This window comes from Crassostrea angulata, chromosome 2, assembly GCF_025612915.1.
Source record: "Crassostrea angulata isolate pt1a10 chromosome 2, ASM2561291v2, whole genome shotgun sequence".
NCBI lineage: Eukaryota > Metazoa > Mollusca > Bivalvia > Ostreida > Ostreidae > Magallana > Magallana angulata.
In genome coordinates this window covers 75,406,647-75,428,149 of record NC_069112.1, presented here as the reverse complement: position 1 = coordinate 75,428,149, position 21,503 = coordinate 75,406,647, and the positions used below count along the sequence as shown (strand labels likewise).

At 32.0% G+C, this 21,503-nt stretch overlaps 1 protein-coding gene across 1 annotated transcript in view; it reads right to left on the bottom strand.

Moving 5' to 3' along the window:
- The window catches only part of LOC128171492 (uncharacterized), a 61,451-nt gene that overhangs the window by 4,453 nt on the left and 35,495 nt on the right, over window positions 1–21,503 (bottom strand). Inside the window, exons 7-34 of the mRNA XM_052837259.1 lie at window positions 20,378–20,509; window positions 19,875–20,012; window positions 19,594–19,725; window positions 19,269–19,406; window positions 18,396–18,533; window positions 18,172–18,303; window positions 17,625–17,762; window positions 17,412–17,543; window positions 17,177–17,314; window positions 16,163–16,300; window positions 15,869–16,000; window positions 15,275–15,380; window positions 14,954–14,997; window positions 14,617–14,870; window positions 14,257–14,344; window positions 13,980–14,053; window positions 13,174–13,210; window positions 12,889–12,986; window positions 12,416–12,544; window positions 11,372–11,520; window positions 11,020–11,155; window positions 10,678–10,812; window positions 10,449–10,542; window positions 10,050–10,123; window positions 9,830–9,964; window positions 9,499–9,618; window positions 789–937; window positions 349–484 (exon numbers count right to left, since the gene is read on the bottom strand). Of these exons, the coding sequence (XP_052693219.1) occupies window positions 349–484; window positions 789–937; window positions 9,499–9,618; window positions 9,830–9,964; window positions 10,050–10,123; window positions 10,449–10,542; window positions 10,678–10,812; window positions 11,020–11,155; window positions 11,372–11,520; window positions 12,416–12,544; window positions 12,889–12,986; window positions 13,174–13,210; window positions 13,980–14,053; window positions 14,257–14,344; window positions 14,617–14,870; window positions 14,954–14,997; window positions 15,275–15,380; window positions 15,869–16,000; window positions 16,163–16,300; window positions 17,177–17,314; window positions 17,412–17,543; window positions 17,625–17,762; window positions 18,172–18,303; window positions 18,396–18,533; window positions 19,269–19,406; window positions 19,594–19,725; window positions 19,875–20,012; window positions 20,378–20,509 (3,446 nt within the window). The remainder of the gene's footprint in view (window positions 1–348; window positions 485–788; window positions 938–9,498; window positions 9,619–9,829; window positions 9,965–10,049; window positions 10,124–10,448; window positions 10,543–10,677; window positions 10,813–11,019; window positions 11,156–11,371; window positions 11,521–12,415; window positions 12,545–12,888; window positions 12,987–13,173; window positions 13,211–13,979; window positions 14,054–14,256; window positions 14,345–14,616; window positions 14,871–14,953; window positions 14,998–15,274; window positions 15,381–15,868; window positions 16,001–16,162; window positions 16,301–17,176; window positions 17,315–17,411; window positions 17,544–17,624; window positions 17,763–18,171; window positions 18,304–18,395; window positions 18,534–19,268; window positions 19,407–19,593; window positions 19,726–19,874; window positions 20,013–20,377; window positions 20,510–21,503) is intronic.

Sequence of the window (21,503 nt, the reverse complement as noted above, 5' to 3'; positions counted from 1 at the left end):
TCACGGGTGTTTTTTGTTTAATGACACGTAAATATATTGAGAGAGTTAAAATCTTAGCACATAAACTATTTTTTTTAAAGACCTACTGTTTTAGTAGAATTATTTATAATCTGAACAGAGAACGTATAAGTCAAATGACTCGTTCATATGCAGATTTGCGTAACACCGTAGCACGCTAAAAATGGGTCCTGGTAAAGACTGACTTACACTCTTTGAACACAACTCATTTGTCAAACGTTTAAAATTACTGTGATTTTCAATGTTATGACATAACTCATTCATTTAAAGACTTGGCCATATGCGACTGATTTACAATCTCTATACAGTATATCTATGTTGATGACTTACAAAGTTCGCACAGAATTCCGGACGTCTGACTTGTAGATGTCTAACCGTAGTGAACACATCCACCCAACCGTCAATGTCCAGCTGCTGAATGGCGTTATGGACAGCAAGGAACACTCCACACAAAGAAGCACCGTCACTGGTTTATATTAAAGATAAGTTAAACAATTTATCCTCAAACTGATGCTAAACATCAACACTTTTCCTATCGAAAGGAAATAAATCTTAAGCAGAAGTAATCAAAGCCAGTGGGTACATGTATCTATTTTAGTGAAAACGGTAACCACACCGTAGTCTGTAATGCAATACTTTAAACCCTAGTGTATCGGCTCAACGTCACATGCACATACAGATAAGTTTAACGTTACAAGTAAGCTGCGAGTGTAAAATTAAAAAAATATGTATATTATACAACTATATTGAACGCACTTTTGTTAACGTACCTACAAACGACGGTGATGGGATTTTCTGTCTCAGACAGTAACGCTGCCGACACAAGACTCCGGAGGTGTGATGTATCTTGTGAAGTTTCAATTGGACCAATCTTCGCCCTCGGTTCCACCACAACCACAGAGTGCGACTCGTCCTCATTCTGAAACAAGTTAACTCCGGGATTACCTTGCGTTTTTTTTTCATTTAAGTTTACTTAAATAGCAAATGCTTAATTTTTAAGGTCTTCCGTTTCCAACGGAAGACCTTATTGTTTTCGTACGATTTCTTTTTCCCTATTATTATTAAGGTCTTCCGTTTCCAACGGAAGACCTTATTGTTTTCGTTCGGTTTCTTTTTCCCTATTATTAAGGTCTTCCGTTTCCAACGGAAGACCTTATTGTTTTCGTACTGTTTCTTATTATTATTATTATTATTTATTATTATTATTATTTTTTTCCAAATTTTGTGCACGCGATTTCTCGGAATCTATTCGACCGATCTCAACCATTTTTTTACAGATGTTAGGGCGTGATCTAAACTTAATACTTTTTTCTTAATTTTTTCGTAGTCACTTCCGGTACCGAATTGTCGGCCATTTTGTAATTTTTGACGACCCATTTTGTGCAGCTATAAACTCGGAAACCATAAGAGATATGAATATCAAATTTTCAGGATAGGTAGACGATAGTTTGAAGTTGTGCAGCATGTAGTTGTTTAATGCCTGTTGCGCCATTTCTTGGAGCTCGCCTGGGCACGAAAATTGGGTACGAATTTTCAATCAAAATTTTACACGTTTTGATTTATATCTTTTTATCAGTTGATATTTTGTTAAGACATATATAACAAAAGTGGTAGATAATCAAACGTTCTTTCCAACAAAATCAAGAAAAAGGGGCTGGTCCCTTTATTTAGGGGCCAAGGCACTCGTAAACTCTATTACAAATAACTTTAAAACGATAAAGATTTTGTAATGCATTATAGAAGCAAAGTTGTTGGTCGTACTAATATCTATTAGAAAAAATCTTTGCCACGCCCATTTATTACGTAATTAGGAATTTTTGTGGGGCCAGAGTACTTAAACTTTGACGCAATATAACTAGAGAAGTAGAAATATTTTGTTAGACATCATAGAAGAGAAAATGTTTGAATTTATGATTAAAATCGATTCCACTGATCAAAACACGAATTTCCCTTCTCATTAAGGATCTAGAGGGCTGGCCCCTTAAATATTCAAACATTTGTATCTCAAAAATGAACAACAATTTTAAATAGATGTCAGCACAAAAAATGTTTGAATTTGTGAGACCTTTCGATTGAATTTAAGAAAAAGGGGCTGGCCCCTTAAATTAGGGGCCAAGACACTCGTAAACTCTATTACAGATATCTGAAAAACGATAAAGATTTTGTATTGCATTATAGAAACAAAGTTGTTGGTCGCAACAATATCTATCAGGAAAAATCATGACACGGCCATTTATTACGTAATTAGGGATTTTTAGGGGCCAAAGTACTTAAACTTTGACGCAATATATCTAGAGAAGGAGACATATTTTGTTCAGCATAGTAAAAGAGAAAATGCTTGCATTGATGATTCTCATCGATTCCATCAATCAAAATACCAAAGTCTGTCCCCATTAAGGATCTAGAGGGCTGGCCCCTCAAATATTCAAACATTTGTATGTCAAAAATGAACAACAATTTCAAATAGATGTCAGAACAAAAAATGTTAGAATTTGTGGGACCTTTCGATTGAATTTAAGAAAAAGGGGCTTGCCCCTTAAATTAGGGGCCAAGACACTCGTAAACTCTATTACAAATATTTTAAAAATGATAAAGATTTTGTAATGCATTATAGAAGCAAAGTTGTTGATCGTAACAATATCTATCAGGAAAAATCATTGCTACGCCCATTTATTACGTAATTAGGGATTTTTAGGGGCCAAAGTACTTAACCGTTGATGCAATATATCTAGAGAAGGAGACATATTTTGTTAAGCATAGTGGAAGGGAAAATGCTTGCATTGATGATTCTCATCGATTCCATCAATCAAAATACCAATGTCTGTCCCCATTAAGGATCTAGAGGACTGGCCCCTAAAATATTCAATCATCTGTATAAAAAAAAAATGATCAACAATTTCAGATACTTGTAAGAACACATATTGTTAGTATTTGTGAGACCTTTTGAATGAACTCAGGAAAAAGGGGCTGGCCCCTTACATTAGGGGCTAGGCCACTCGTAAAGTCTTTTTCACATACCTTAAAAACAATCAAGATTTTGTAATGCATTACAGAAACAAAGTTTTTGATCATAACAATATCAGTTTGTAAAACCCATTGCCACACCCATTGATGACGTAATTTGGGATTTTAGGGGACTAAACTCTTAAATCTTTAATATGCAAAATGTGAAAAAGCAAAACACTTTGTTACGCATTATGAAGGATATTGACAATCGTTTTCATTATCTGAAAGGGAATGTTTTAGGTGGAATTCTGAAATTTCATTGATATTTTAATCGTATCGTTTAAAAATTGAACCGAAGACCTACTCGTTACTCGTAACGAGATCGTATCTAGTTATTATTATTATTATTTTCCAAATTTTGTGCACGCGATTTCTCGGAATCTATTCGACCGATCTCAACCATTTTTTCACAGATGTTAGGGCGTGATCTAATCTTTATACATTTTTCTTAATTTTTTCGTAGTCACTTCCGGTACCGAATTGTCGGCCATTTTGTAATTTTTGACGACCCATTTTGTGCAGCTATAAACTCGGAAACCATAAGAGATATGAATATCAAATTTTCAGGATAGGTAGACGATAGTCTGGAGTTGTGCAGCATATAGTTGTTTAATGCCTGTTGCGCCGATTCTTGGAGCTCGCCTGGGCACGAAAATTGGGTACGAATTTTCATTCAAAAATTTCACACGTTTTGATTTATATATTTTTATCAGTTGATATTTTGTCAGGACATATACAACAAAAGTGGTAGAAAATCAAAAGTTCTTTCCAACAAAATCAAGAAAAAGGGGCTGGCCCTTTTATTTAGGGGCCAAAACACTCGTAAACTCTTTTACAAATAACTTAAAAACGAGAACGATTTTGTAATGTATTATAGAAGCAAAGTTGTTGATCGTACCAATATCTATTAGAAAAAATTATTACCACGCCCATTTATTACGTAATTAGGGATTTTTAGTGGCCAGAGTATTTAAACTTTGACGCAATATAACTAGAGAAGTAGAAATATTTTGTTAGACATCATAGAAGATAAAATGTTTGAATTATTGATTTAAATCAATTCCACTCATCAAAACATGAATTTCTGTCCCCATTAAGGATCTAGAGGGCTGGCCCCTAAAATATTCAAGCATTTGTATCTCAAAAATGATCAACAATTTTAAATAGGTGTAAGAACAAAAATTGTTAGTATACTTAAGACCTTTTCAAAGAAATCAAGAAAAAGGGGCTGGCCCCTTTATTCAGGGGTCAGGGCACTCTTAAACTCTGTTACGAATAACTTAAAAACGATAAAGATTTTGTAATGCTTTATAGAAGCAAAGTTGTTGATCGTACCAATATCAATTAGAAAAAATTTTTACCACGCCCATTTATTACGTAATTAGGGATTTTTAGGGGCCAAAATACTTAAACTTTGACGCAATATATCTAGAAAAGGAGACATATCTTGTTAGACATCATAGAAGAGAAAATGTTTGAATTAATTATTTTAATCGATTCCACATATCAAAACACGAATTTCTGTCCCCATTAAGGATCTATAGGGCTGGCCCCTAAAATATTCAATCATTTGTGTCTCAAAATGATCAACAATTTTAGATGGGTGTAAGAACAATAAATGTTAGTATTCTTAAGACCTTTTCAAAGAAATCAAGAAAAAGGGGCTGACCCCTAAATAAGGGGCCAAGACACTCGTAAACTCTATTACAAATAACTTAAAAACAATAAAGATTTTGTAATGCATTATAGAAGCAAAGTTGTTGATCGTAACAATATCAGTTTGTAAAACTCACAGCCACACCCATTGATGACGTAATTAGGAATTTTTAGGGGATTAAAACATTAAATCTTTAATGTGCTGTATGTGAAATGTGAGTGGAAATTCTGAAATTTCATTGATATTTTAATGGTATCGTTTGAAAAATTGAACGGAAGACCTCCTCGTTACTCGTAACGAGATCGTATCTAGTTATTATTATTTTTCTTTTTTTTTCTTACAAATTTTGTGCACGCGATTTCTCAGAAACGGCTTGACCGATTTTCATGAAACTTTAAGATCTGATAGATACTGATCTGAACCTTATAGGTTTTTGATTTTATTGATGACGTCACTTCCGTTTTTGAGAAACTGACGTTTTAGCGATTATCAGAGGGGTGGCTTGTCCCTCTAAGTTCTCCTAAACTATAAAATATATTGAGTTCAAACTTTCAGGGATAGTAGACGAAAGATTGTAGATTTGCAATTTTATTTTCATTTTGATCTAGCTTTAAAGGCGCCGAAGCTCGCCTGGACCCGAAAATTGAGATGGAAAAAACGTCGTAATTTTTCGTGTTTTTTTTTAATTATCTCTTTTCTGAAAAATATTTTGTTAAGACATGTAATGTAAAAATAGTTTCTACTTACATTACCTTTCCTTTAAAATCAAGAGAATGAGAGAATGGGGCTGGCCCCTCAAATAAGAGGACCAAGGGGCTCGAAAGTCTTTAATCTGTAGCCCTTTACTGAGAGATATTTTGTGAAATGTTATAGAAGCAAATATGTTCATCTTACAGTTATGTATCCAAGCAATGTAATGATTTTTCCATGTGTTACGTAATTAAGGGTTTTGAGGGGCCAAAAGTCCAAAATTCGATCACCCATATCTCGGAAAGGAAAAATATTTTGAAATGCAGTATAGAAGAAAAGTTGTTTAAAATGATGTTCTTAACAATATGCAATCTTCAAAATTTCGTTAAAGGGCCCCTATAAGGATATAAGGGATCGGCCCCTAAAACCTTCTTTCTCATATATCTCCAGAACGGTAACAGATTTCTAAACACTTGTTGAACAAAATGTGTTTAGAATTCAGTGACCTTTTATTTGATATCAAGAAAAAGGGGCTGGCCCCTTAAATTAAGGAACCAAATGGCTCGAAAGTCTTTTATCTAAAGCCCTTTACTGAGAGATATTTTGTAAAATATTATAAAAGCAAATGTGTTTATCTTACAGTAATGTATCCAAGCAATATAATGATTTTCTCATGTGTTACGTAATTAAGGGTTTTTAGGGGCCGAAAGTCCCAAATTTCGATCACCCATACCTCAGAAAGGAAAAATATATTGAAATGCAATACAGACGAGAAGTTGTTCAAATTAATGTTGTTTACAATATGCAACCTTCAAATTTTCGTTAAACGGCCCTTATAAGGAGATAAGGGACCGGCCCCTAAAACCTTCTTTCTAATATATCTCCAGAACGGTAAGGATTTTCTGAACACTTGTTGAACAAAAATTGTTTAGAATTAAATAACCCTTCATTTGATATGAAGAAAAAAGGGCTGGCCCCTAGAACTAGGGGACCAAAGGGCTCTAAAGTCTTTAATATGTAGCCCTTTACTGTAACATATTATGTGAAAGGTTATAGAAGCAAATATGTTTATCTCACAGTTATGTATCCAAGCAAAGTAATGATTTTATTATGTGTTACGTAATGAAGGGTTTTTAGGGGCCAAAAGTCCAAAATGTCTTTCCCCCATATCTCAGAAAGGAAAAATATTTTGTAATGCAATGCAGAAGAAAAGTTGTTTAAATTAATGTTTTAAACAATATGCAATCTTCAAAATTTCGTTAAACGGCCCCTATAGGGAGATAAGGGATCGGCCCCTAAAACCTTCTTTCTCATATATCTCAAGAACGGTATCGGTTTTCTAAACACTTGTTGAACAAAATTTGTTTAGAATTAAATGACCTGTCATTTAATATCAAGAAAAAAGGGGCTGGCCCCTTAAAAAGGGGACCAAAGGGCTATAAGTCTTTAATCTGTAGCCCTTTTCTGAGAGTTATTTTGTGAAAGGTTATAGAAGCAAATATGTTTATCTCACAGTTATGTATTCAAGCAATGTAATGATTTTATCATGTGTTACTTAATTATGGGTTTTTAGGGGCCAAAAATCCAAAATTTCGATCACCCATATCTCAGAAAGGAAAAATATTTTGAAATGCAATACAAAAAAAAATTGTTCAAAATGATTTTCATAACAATATGCAACCTTCAAATTTTCGTAAACGGTCCCTATAAGGAGATAAAGAATCAGCCCCTTAAAACTTCTTTCTCATGTATCTCCAGAACGGTACCGAATTTTTAAACACTTGTTGACAAAATGTGTTCAGAATTAAATGACCTTTCATTTAACATCAAGAAACCTTTTTCCTGATATTAAATGAAAGGTCCCTTAAATTAGGGGATCAAAGGGCTCTAAAAAAATTATCTATAGCCCTTTAATGAGAGCCATCTTGTGAAAGGTTATTAAAGCTAGATTAGGTATAATACGTTTATATATCCTAAAATCATAATGATTTTCTCTTGCGTTACCCAATTAGGGTTTTTTGGGACCAGATGTCAACAAGTTTAATCTTTTCAATCTTCATTTATTTTAAAAAGCAATGAAATAGAACTTATAAAAAGCGATACAATAAAGCATTAGTAGTTCACTCCTTTTTCCATATCATGTTTTGTTGTCAAAAATCATAGTTGATGATGTCATATTTTCTTCTAAAAATCGGACGGAAGACCTCCTCGTTGCTCGCAACGAGATCGTATCTAGTTATTTTTCTTTTTTTTCTTACAATTTTTGTGCACGCGATTTCTCAGAAACGGCTCGGCCGATTTTCATGAAACTTTCAGATCTGTTAGATAATGATCAAAACCTGATAGGTTTTTTATTATATTGATGACGTCACTTCCGTTTTTGAGAAATTGACGTTTTAGCGATTTTTAGGGGGGTTGCTTGTCCGTGGAACTTCTCCTAAACTATAAAAGATATCGAGTTGAAACTTTCAGGGATAGTAGACAAAAGAATGTAGATTTGTAATTTTATTTTCATTTTGATCTGTCTTGAAAGGCGCCGAAGCTCGCCTGGACCCGAAAATTGAGATGGAAAAAACATCGAAATTTTTACTGGTTTTCTTTAATTATCTCTTTTCTGAAAACTATTTTGTTAAAACATGTAATGTAAAAAAAGTTTCTATTTACAGGACCTTTTCTTTGAAATCAAGAAAAAGGGGCTGGCCCCTCAAATAAGGGGTCCAAAGGGCTCTAAAGTCTTTAATCTGTAGCCCTTTACTGAGAGATATTTTGTGAAAAGTTATAGAAGCAAATATGTTTATCTCACAGTTATGTATCCAACCAATGTAATGATTTTATTATGTGTTACGTAATTAAGGGTTTTTAGGGGCCAAAGTCCCAAATTTCGATCACCCATATCTCAGAAAGGAAAAATATTTTGAAATGCAATACAGAAGAAAAGTTGTTCAAATTAATGTTCTTAACAATATGCAACCTTCAAAATTTCGTTAAACGGCCCCTATAGGGAGATAAGGGATCGGCCCCTAAAACCTTCTTTCTCATATACCTACAGTACAATATCGGTTTTCTAAACACTTGTTGAACAAAATTTGTTTAGAATTCAATGACCTTTCATTTAATATCAAGAAAAAGGGGCTGGCCCCTCAAATAAGGGGACCAAAGGGCTCTAAAGTCTTTGATCTGTAGCCCTTTACTGAGAGATATTATGTGAAAGGTTTTAGAAGCAAATATGTTGTTCTCACAGTTATGTATCCAACCAATGTAATGATTTCATTATGTGTTACGTAATTAAGGGTTTTTAGGGGCCAAAAGTCCAAAATTTCGATCACCCATATCTCAGAAAGGAAAAATATTTTGTAATGCAATACAGGAGAAAAGTTGTTCAAATTAATGTTCTTAACAAAATGCAACCTTCAAAATTTCGTTAAACGGCCCCTTTAAGGAGATAAGGGATCGGCCCCTAAAACCTTCTTTCTCATATATCTCCAGAACGATAATGAATTTTTAAACACTTGTTAACAAAATGTGTTCAGAATTAAATGTACTTTCATTTGATTCCAAGAAAAAGGGGCTGGCCCTTTAAATTAGGGGATCAAAGGGCTCTAAAGTCGTTTATCTATAACCTTTTAATGAGAACCATCTTGTGAAAGGTTATTAAAGCTATATTAAGTATAATACGTCTACATATCCTAACAATATTATGATTTGCTCTTGCGTTACCCAATTAGGGTTTTTAGGGACCAGATGTAACAAGTTTAATATTTTCAATCTTATTTGGAAGAAATGCAAGCATTTTAAAAAGCAATGTAATAGAACTAAAAAGCAATACTTTAAAGCATTAGTACTTCACTCCTTTTTCCATATCATGTTTTGATGTCGAAAATCAAAAGTCGATGATGTCATATTTTCTTCTAAAAATCGGACGGAAGACCTCCTCGTTGCTCGCAACGAGATCGTGTCTAGTTTGTTCTTCTATTTACTGCGACATATTTTTCAGAAGTATCTTTTTAACTTTTTTTTTATTCTACATAATATTTTTTCTTATGGTAAAATTATTGATATCGTAACAAATTAGCCAGCTAGCGATTAGCACCCTCAGTAGAAGTTTCTAAATATAAAGAAAAACGTACCTTTTCTTGAACAATATCAATAAGGTGACAGGTGACGTCAGTTTTTGACTTTGATTGACAGTGTACTGTGAAAGGTGTCACGACCGTTGACGAGGATGCATCTGGCAACCAACTGCGAATCTGTTGACAATATGAACACATCTATATCATAAAGAAACTATCCATGACATCAATATATCCTTATGTATTCAGTGTATAATATAGAATGCTTAAGTGTTTTAAGATTATAATTGTTTAACTTGTTTTAGATAGTCGAACATGTTTAGGAATAAAAAACCCGGTTCTTTTACCAATCAAATATTTTATTGCGATATGTTTGTTTTTCTCATACCGAATCAATATCCTGAACAGGGTCCATGCATATTACTGTATCAGACTCGTGGTCATCGAGCAGACGTAAGAAGTCCACAGCGCCATCTGGTGTTGGGTATTTTGTCACAATAAACCGCCTTCCGTTTGTCAATGACTACATTATAATTTGCAATTTTTATTTTTTCATTTGATAAATCAAAACAATTAAATGTTTTAGATTAAAAATATCATGTACTTACTGGTACAACGATAGCGTTGATGTAATTTCCTCTGTTTGATACCGACGATGACAAAAATAAACTATACTTATCAACTGTAGAAGAAAGATTAGGTTTTGGTTTAACACACACACAAAAAGAAACTAAGAAACAATTAATTATTGACACATGAAATTGCTTTTGCAGGAATACCTGGTTATTAGTCTTTGGGACAATATGCAAATATTTATGTTTTCATATGAAGCTAAGATATTCAATCTAACACGTTGTATCACTTTGTATTGATTGTTATGCAACTATGAACATTATGTGCAAGTCATAGAATAAACAGTTGTATGAAAAAAAATAATTACATTCAAATATATATTTGAATTTTTTCTCAGATAATGACCACACTTATTATCTAATTAGAATACGTACGTGGCAAAATAGTGTCCGCGCAGTTTTTTGCTGAGTTTTGCTTCGCAATCTTGTAGTCTACTCCCGTGTATGCTGGTCGAACATTTAAAAGAAGCTGGAAACATCAAATTAATTTCACTTACGTAGATATACATGTAAAGCATTCTCTTGATTAAAAGGGTTTCCAATTAAAATTAGATTAAAATCGATGAGCTTTCAATTATGTATAGCCGAGTGTTCTTGTTCTTGCCTGGAATTCTTTTCTGGTGGCTTGTGCACCTTGAATAGCTTTCTCTGCCTTGAAGAAAACGTCTGTGGAATTGTCCATCTTAATTGGAGCTTTGAAAATGTTGTTCAAAGCAAGATAGATCGTAGTGTACTGTTCCTATAAAATCAATACAATGTACTTAGTAATGCTATCTATATACCTCTTGTACTTTCTTTCCAAGAAAAGCTACCTTTATTTTTCTTTTGTTAATCACATTTATTTTTCTATAGAAACACCTGTAATATTGCAAATAAAACATTACAAAATTAGTAACTGATACTTTTTACATAGTTATTACAAAATTGCTTTTCAGAGTAAACTTACAAATGTCTGGACCATAGACACTCGGTTTCCTCTCATTTTCTTGACAAATTCCACCACGTTGACTGTTCCTGTCTGTTTGCCCATGTGATACAAAGCGTCCAGAGCTATATAGGTACCGGTCCTCCCTACACCCGCGCTAAAAAGGGAATAAAATGAAACCTTTTTTACGAAAAATTGTGTTGAGTAGAATTGATAAAAAGGAGGTAAATACGCTTTTTAAACATATGTATTTGTTTAAACGTTTTGTGCTTTATTACATCACATACAGACGAGTGTATTTCATTGAGTTGAACAATAAGTGACACAATGTTAAACAGGAGTCGAAATTGTGCTATTAATGCGTGCTAATTACCTGCAGTGGACAACAGTGGGTACATTCGTGTTATTATTAGTTTTGCTGATCACGTGGTTGTGAAACGTGAGCAAGCACAATGATTCTGGGGTTCCGTGATCAGGCCACGCCGTGTAGTGGTGCTGATAAATCACGCGTGTCTTCTTTAACTAAAAAAAAAATAAAGCACCTGTGTCTTCTCTAACTAAACGTTAAACAATATGTTAAGAAAACGCACTTTCTTTAACAAAAGAATCCCGCCAGTAGTGTTCATATAGATATTTGTTATGGTTTTTTACGGGTGAACAGCTGGACCCAGGGTTCACCTTGTATTCTGTATACCTTTTAATATCAAGCAGTCGTGGCCACTATCGCCAATAAATTAATAAAACTCATGTATTATATTTTTATTACTTATTTTTTATACTTCTTTATACATATATCTCTGTCAACATTTTTTGTCTTTAATAACACAACGTTAAATTCAATGTGAAATAAACTCCTTTTTTTAGCAAAAGATATCGAAAAACAAAAACGTAATGTATCTGTACTTTAACTATTTAACAATAAAACAAAAACTAATAGCATCGTCTACTACCTTCAGCAGCGTACAAAGTAATTAATAAGAAGCTACGTTACATTTTCTAAAACTTGTGCTTATGATGGTATTTAATATGTTATCAGATATGACGTTTTCTATTTACCAAAATGTAAACGTAAAACTAGTATAACAATACTGATATATGTACTTGGAGGACTCAAATATATGAACTACAAAATGTTAATTTCTATATTTTGCTTTGCTTATCAATATTTTAACGTTGACAAAAAAGTATGATGCAGAGACGAATGCATCTATAGAAGATTAAAAGATGCCTTTGCATGTTATTATAAAACGCCCCATGTAATAGGCTATAATGTATATAATATATTATATCCATGTATAATGAATAAATAACTAATGTTTTGTTGATTATTTTTGATAAGGATAACAAATGTAAAAATGTAAAATAGAAACACTTTATTCTATGGAATAACATTTAGAATAATTATAGTAGATCAAACCTGTTTGTTGCTAACTGACATTTTCCGTTCTATGTAAAAGGCGTACTCTTTCTCTACAATCAGTTTGACCAACACTGGCCCAGCACTAAATGGTTTGTTTCTTTCCGGCCAATACTGGGTACACTTAAACTGCGAAAATTCAATGCCTTACTTTTGATAAAATAAAACAACAGACATGTTATTTCCTAAAAGGAAAACGTTCACCATTGCTACTTGTACAAATTGTCTAAGATTCGTTTACTGAAGCGTCTTTCATGCTTGAATATTTTTTAAAAAATGTTTACAAGTTTATTTTAATATGTTTATAACTTACTCTCTAAAAATGCTAATTTTCGGTTTGTAATCGAAAAAATATTATTTTCGTAATACAAAAATGTTTCATAAGTTCATGGATAAAGCAAAAATAACGGACTTTTATCCTAATGATAAATGTTCTGTCCACTGTCTATTTTGGATAACTAATGAATCCGTACCTTTTCTCCTTCTTTAAGATTAGTAAGCATTACAATGGTAGCCACGTTTTCCTGCCAAATCATTCTCCAAAAATCAGCAAGAGTATTGGCTTTTGGTCCTATGGAATGTAAAGAATGACATGTCACGTAAATAAAACTTTTCATAATGTATCTTTAAAAAGTTTTTCCAAAAAGTTCTTACAATATTTTATTTCAGTTTAAGAAAATACATGTTTATTAAACGTTTTGATTTATTTTTGTTTTTGCATTTCAAACTAACGTCAGGGAAATATGTGATAAGTTAACCTTGTGCAGCGATGTACTCTTTTTGTCTGTTGTGTCCCTGAGATAAAGAAAAAGATATACATAAAACCATTGTATTGAACACTTATGCTTCATATAACGTTTGATTCATTATAGAAAAAAATAACCATTAAAAACCAAACATATTTAAAGGGGCAAGTTGTTCTACAAATTGCCCGTCTTATTTACTCTTGATTTCAAATCTGATTTTTGTATATCGACAATTCATCATTAAGTAAGAAAAAGATATATGTTATAAATAACGGTTTTTACAGAGGTTGTCTTACAATTTTTTTTTTATAGAAACAATGCCCATAGTATAACATATTTAAGAAGGCAGGGTGGTCAACAAATTGGCCGTCAAATTTTCTTAAAGTTTCTTATCTGAATTTTTAGCGGCAACTTATCATTAAGCAAAGAAAAAATGTTTCAGCTTCACAACATGCAGGTTTTTATACAAAATTTTTCTTAAGGAGGCTGGGGCTTCAAAATATAATATAATATGAAACCATCAGATTTATATGAAAATTTCATAAGCATTTTCTGAAGCTATCAACTACTACTTGATAAAAAAAAATTCATATATCTTAATATAAAATTTTATCATTTTCCATTATCTTTATATGGAGCTCTTCTTTTAAAGGAGATCAATATTGTCTAAAATGGCAGCTACCCCTAGCCCCCTTAATAATGATCTTTATATAGTTTTGAAATGGTCACGACCACCAAGCCAAAATAATATAACTGATGTTATACCTCGTGTATCTGAAGCCTAATATTTGTATTTAGGAAACACTGTGTATACGTACGTCAATATAGTTTGCATTAATGTAATCCGACGATGATTCGTCATCTACATGTAGCTTTACACGGGAATGGTCATCTATATTTTCAATAAAGACACAGTAGTTCAATAGCAAATCATACACGATTTTTAAGATACAAAAACCAAATATCAAATAATCGGTTTTGTTTCATACATATAATATAAACAAAGAAACTGTATAATGCAAAAAAGCAATATTAAAAAACCTGCAGATTTCAAATTATGTGAATAACATAGGTAATATAAAATGAAATGATTACATGGGAATGTTGTCTTGAACCTATTCTTTGCTATATTTTCTTGTTTCTTTCCGGCATCACAGCAGCGTATCTCACCCGAAGGAAGACCCTATTGTTAATTGTAAACTCAATTAAATCTCTCTTAGAAAAATAAAATAAATAAATGTGAAATCAACCCTAGACAAAATTTATTTGAAAAACCGTAAAAAATAATTACACAAATGAACAGAACAAGAAAGTAAAATATGACGTATGGTATATTAAAAAAGGGTTTTAGTTGTTATTACATTAAAAAACTAAGCGTTACAAGTCATAAGAAAATGTTTAAAATCTGATTCATTACTAATACCAATTTTTTTTAAAGGATCAATTTGATCATACCGCGTATTCTCTCTTAAATCCTTCATTTCCTTTACTTCTTTTTTCTGCAATGAAAGAATCCAGTTGATCTACTGGAATGTTTGGAGTAAACTGCTCGTTCATGTATATGTCATTGTCCCCTATGGGGTTCTCGCTCCATTCTTCTTTGTTGCTATCAGTCGGTTGTACAAGTTTTGCATAGTCGTTGCTATCGTTCATATCTGAGTCTTTACTGTTGGATTTTACCACCATTTCAGTATTGCTAATTAGATTTCCTGTGAATATTTATTCATAGAAATTATTCAATGTTCCTAAAATTGGTTACCTAATTGAATTAAAAATTGTGAATAAAACATACCGTTGAAATGACTATCAACATTTTTCTGTTTAGTTTTCTGATTTCTATAGAAAAAAAGACAAAACAAATGTAAGGTAAAAACCGATTAAAGTTGTTCTCCATCGTATGTGGTGTTTTAAAGTTTTTTTAAAAAACGCACACACGTTAAATATGAAACCAATTCGTTGAATTTAGTTCTACTTAGAGAACTATGCTTAAAGTCCTACAACTTATAATATGCAGCATACCAAATTGAATTAAAAAAAACAATTCACATATTCAAGTAGCAAACTTTCTTTAAGTCTATCATCTGTATTACTAAAGAAAAGAAAACCAATTTACCTCCGTCTTATGATTGTAAGCACTATCAAACATACTGCTATCAGAATGACAAGTACACCTATTGATCCTCCAATTATTGTTCCTTCATTACTCGTTTGGGGTAATTCTAAGTTAAAATAATTACAAACATATTCAAAATGAGTATTAAGTTAGAACAATTTTTTCTTCGAAATAAGGAACTTTGGTTTTGTCAAAGTCATGTTATTCAAGTGTAACGGGACCGTCTAGGGGTTAAGTCCCGTACATATGTATGTGATCCGAGTTCAAAAGGATAACGAATATATATTCAGTGTTTAGAAATTAAATTCTGTAATAAATAACAGACATAAACAATTATTAACATAACAGGTATGAAACAGTATCATATTAAAATCCAGGGGAGTGTGATATTTACCGTTACTATAAAATGAATATGAAATTTAGCCCCAATCCCTGAAAGTGGATCTGTATCTGATATAATAAAGTTAAAGACTGACTAAAAACACCCCGACCAGTCGGGCTCTTCAGTCCCGGCACGTGCATACCACGCCCGGTCGGGTTAAAGGGAAATGACTCTAAAATAAAAATAAGGAAAAAACCATCACACTAGTAAACCTTCATGGCAGTAGACTCCTTTCCAACCAGTTTTACAGCCAGTGTCACAAACTCCATTGATATTGTTACAACCTTGACAAGTGGTGTTGCATTTTAAAGCACAGTCTTGACCAAATCGACCTTCCTGACAAACTAAAAAATATGTTGATTCAGCAATGTTATAAGTAATCCATTCCTTCCTTTGTAAAGCATGGATTGAAAATGTTACAAAATATTATGCTAAAGAATCAATCTCAATACTTTTTAATCAATCAATAAATATAAGTCGACCACAAAGGAAAACAAAAACCAGACTTTTTTTGCAGAGATTATGTCGGTAGCCGGGACTACATCCGGTCCGACATGTTCCGTCTACATGAGAACAGTGGGAGATATTGGAACAGAACCCACATAATCCGGTGCACTTCATTCCGTAATTTCCTTCGCTGCATTCTGAATTGAAATAATAATATTTACATTTTCAGTGTCACCTGTGATAACACTACGTTTAGATTTTGTACTATAAAGTCCAATAAATTCGAATGAGGTATAATACGGGTGCAAATGGGATTTGCTTAATTCTTCTCAAGTATTCAATCGAACAATTTCTGAAAATTATATAAATACAAGTAAAATGAAATCATTCTTTGATTATTATGAGGTGACAATTTCGGTTGGGGCGTGATTAAATCTATCATAAAGCCATTTGGGCTTTAGTGGATTTGACTACCCCCCCCCCTCCCCTCCCCCCTGACCGAGATTACCACCTCAATATACTTAAAGAATGATCCATATTCCCCAAATAAAACTAATAATAATAAACAAAATGTTACAATTCGTAGTGACCAAAAAATATTCTAGAATGGATTTTAACCGTTGACTGTAGAATTGTTGACTTTTGCAAGAAAAAAAAATGTTATTTTAATAAATTCAGAACAAAATGCTTTTTTAATGTAAGTCTTTTTAAGATGAATGCAGTTTGACTTGTTCAACGTGATTAAGTTTATCTTTGTTAGGAAAAAAAGTGTTATCTGTCTACCTACACGAGTCCATAGGTATAGTAGGAATAAGAACAACATTTGTATTATGTATATAAATAATTATTGCAATCAAGAAAATGTGTACTGATTTCTTAAATTCTTATGTCTCAGTTACTGATTTTTTTTAAATATATGAAAAAAAATTGCATACCTATGCATACGATGTTTTAATGTTTCATATGCATTAAGATAACTTTCAAATCGTTTTTATATATTATTCGATAAAATTAGATTTAAAGTTCTAAACAGATGTTAAATCTATTAGACGTATTCATACAATAGTCATCACCTTCTGTGCAGTACGGAGTTTGGTACCCAGGGTCACATTCTACATCGCACGTTCCATTGATATGGTGACATGCTGTCTCATTCAAACAATGTCCACAACTATTGTTACAATTTTCTCCATAAAAACCTGCTATACATTCTGAAAACAAATATGCAAAAAGGCTTGTCTATTTCTTGAAAAGTAAAAGTATTTATCACTTTAAACAAAACAGCGAATGACTAATATATTTATAAACCTTCTTGACAAAAGAGTCCCCTCCATCCAGGATGACAACCATTGTCACATATTCCTGTCGATTTGTTGCAGCTTTTACACGTTATATTACACATTTCCATGCAATTTGGTCCGTAATGTTTATCGTCACATTCTGAATAAAAATGAACAGAAATCAGCAATTTTTAGCTATAAAATTATTATTACTTTTAGGTAAAATTTATTATAAACTCACCGTCTGTGCAGTTTAACCCTTCGTAGCCACTGTCACAACCATTCATACATGTCCCATTGATGTGGTGGCATTGCTCTGACTTAACACAGTGTCCACAACGCATGTTGCAATTTTCTCCATACTTCCTCTGATTGCAAGCTAAAATACAATATATCTAACGAGCATAAATAAAGCGTTTAAAAAAGATGTTCATATACTGCATAGAATCATTTAATTATAAATTCGAAAAAACAAAATCAGTTATTTTATTTTAAAATAAAAAAAAATATATGTTTAATTCGTTATGTTAAAATAATTTTCTTCTCTACTATGCTTTTTTATATTTCTATAATTGTTCCATTATAATTAACTTCATTATTTTAGATTTATAAAAAAATATATGTTTCCCGATTTTCAATCGTATTTCAAGACGTATTTTTTGCTTTAAATGATAAATTGCTTGGGATCTTTTGTTTTTGAAAACAAAATGGATCGTTTTTCATCAATATCAAAAGTAAATTGCTATTAAATCACGCGCAATGACAAACATAGTTTTGATTAAACATACTTTCGTGACAAAACAGTCCTTTCCATCCCGGATGACACCCAAAGTCACATGTTCCTGTTGTTCTGTTGCAACTTTTGCAAGTACTATTGCACTCTTTTTCACAGTTTGGTCCAAAATAATTTTCTTCACATTCTGGATAAATTGAAATATTTTATATAAATAGTTGTAAGTATGGATAGGAACTTTTCAATTTGATTGTACAGCAACATCAGTACATAGTTTACCTTCATTGCAGATTGATCCTTGATATCCACTGTCACACCCATTTATACAGGTTCCATTGATATTATTACATTGACTTGACTCTAGACAGTGTCCACAAGGCATGGAACAATTCTTTCCGTACATATTACTGTCACAAACTGTTATATGACACAACGAAGCTTGATGTTAAATCTATTCTACACGATAGATTTGCAGTTATTTCTAAATTCTCAAAATGATTTTTTATGCAAAAAATGTATGACATGATAGTGATATGGTATCATGGTCGCCCTTTTTGACACATGTTTTCTCCGGGTACTCCGACATCCTTCAAAATATTGACCCATCCGCTAACATCCGTGCGAACAATATATATATATATTGATATAAATTGTTAAACTTGTTTTTCAATCTTGGTAAAATAAGTTCAATTTCAAATTTATAAATGTACAATTGTTTTTTTTTCAACTTTAAATTCAAGTTATTATCAAATCATTTGGATACATGTTAAAAATGATGAATTAATAATATTTTGTTTCCAAAGTTATATGAAGTATATTATCAAATTCAAAAGACAAATATAGTTTTTGGTAAAAGTACCTATACATATACAGGAAATACTATTTCTTGTCAGGTATAATTGTTTTATTTATTGTTTCATTGAAATCAACTTAAAACCAAATATAATACCTTATGGTATTAACGGTGCCCCTAAATTTTTCGGTGCAACACTAAATATTTGTGCAGAAGAGGGAAGGAAATTGGCAGAGTAAGAGTGTCAATAAATGTTTCAGACATATGTAGCTGCTAAAGTTACAATAAATAAACAAATTATTATTTTGCTTGTGTAGTACATGGTTCGTATTTAGGTAATTTACACATTGATTAAGTACCTGTTTTACATCTTAGTTCCTTGTACCCAGGCAGACATCCTTCATCACAATTCCCGGTAACATGGTGACACACTTTTTCATTCATACATTGTCCGCACGTACTGGCACATTTTTCTCCGTAATAACCTGAACTGCATTCTATCGTAAAGTAATCGTGATAAAACATAACAATATGTAGCAGAAAATAAAGATGTATTTTACTTAACTGTAAGATGTGTTTACCAACCTGATGAGTTTACTTTTCACAATAAAAGAAACAAGATACGCCGATTTAAACAAGTACGAGCCAGTAGAAATTATACTTATATATTGATAAAACAAATACCTTTATGACAATACACATCTCTCCAACCAGGTTTACATCCAGTATCGCATATGCCTGTTTTTCTGTTGCAACCGTTACATGTTACACTACACATTTCTTCACAATTTTTTCCAAAGTAATTGGCATCACATTCTAGATCAAGATATGAATTATCGAATAAAAAAGATTTCAAGACTTTAATTCTTGTTTTTTTTGTTACACTTAGTACAGATGAAACCTTCTAAAATCATTCAAAAAAGAATGCAAACTTTTAATATAATGGTTTTATTTTGATGTTTTACCTTTGGTACAGAGATTGCCATGATAACCACTGTCACAACCATTCAAACATGTTCCGTTTATGTGATGACACTGCTCTGAACCAAGACAGTGTCCACAAGTATTGTTACATCTTTCCCCAAACTTGTTACTATCACAATCTGCGGAATATAATGCATAAAAGCTTTATTTTGATCGGAATGCTATTGTAAAAGCAAATTCAACTGATAATCATTATTTTAATAGAAAACTCTTATTGAACTGTTATGAATCTAGGACCAATGGAGAAAGTTAAAATATTTATAATTAAATAAAAATTATAATGATAATAAATCAAATAATGTTAAGTAAAAGCCCAAAATAGCAATACACATTATACTTTAAAAGATACTTTTGATAAATAAAGAGTTCATTTTTTTTCTTGGGCTTTCTACATTCATACAACTAATCATATTCAATGTTTTCTTTTTTGCTCTTTATATATTTTCCCTACGATACTCATCCAATTAAAGATGTAAATCATTACGTTGTTGACAGTAGTCCCCCTTCCATCCTGGATGACAGCCAGAATCACACAGTCCGTTAACGTTGTTACAACCAACACATGTAACATTGCATATTCTGTCGCAATCTTGTCCATAATATCCATCACGGCATGCTAAAAGGAAAAATTTTCAAACAGCTGCTGATTACTTTACCTTGTAAGGGATACTATTTTTATTTGCCGTCAGAAGGCATTCCGTTATTTGATATACATTTAGATATTGTAACTGCGTTTCTGCGGTATAGTTTAAAAAAAAATAGAATTATTATTATGTGTATTTTTTTGAATTAAAAGTAAATCTGCATGTAGAAATATGTTGTATGCCTTTAAAAAATATCACAAATTGTTTCTTCTACTCGTAAATGTAAATAATAATGTAGGTCACAGACTGTCGTGTTAGGTGCGTTTTTATCGAGACTATAATCTATTTGGAAAATTTCGGAGTTTTTCTTTCTTTTCAAAACATTGTATCGGGATCGGTATACGGGACATACTAAAGACCTGAAATACTTAAGACCTGAATGACATGAAATTTTATATAAATGATATATTTGAATTTCTATCTCGCAGGACATAGAAATTCAAAATAAAATGACTTTGTGTGTGTATTTATTATATTTCCGTGTGAGATGTAATAGAAAAATATCACGGAATGACATCCATATCAATTATTTACGAAAAATATGAAAGACCTAAAATTTGAATTGACCTGAAAATTTGAGCTTACCTGATTTATTTTTCATACTTTTGAGAACCTCGTGAAATTAAATATCCATGATTTTCTTCATAAACTGAAGTGTGGATAAGATTTATAATTCCATTTAGGAAAAACCCAATGATGGTTTATACAACAACTATATTTTTTGCGGCCCATTTGACGCTTGCGTCAATATGTTTTGCTTGTTTTCATTGCAACAAACTGCCTAGATTTAAAAAAAAAAAAAATTAATTTTAACTATTTTAAGATATACCTGAAACGCTATCTGCTTGAAACGTTTATTTTTTTTTGGATGGCATGGTAGTTAAAACCCTATTTCAACCAATGTGTTGTAAATTTGATTGCATCTTTTTTTTATTTAAACTCTTGTTAACATCATCTTTCGTGATT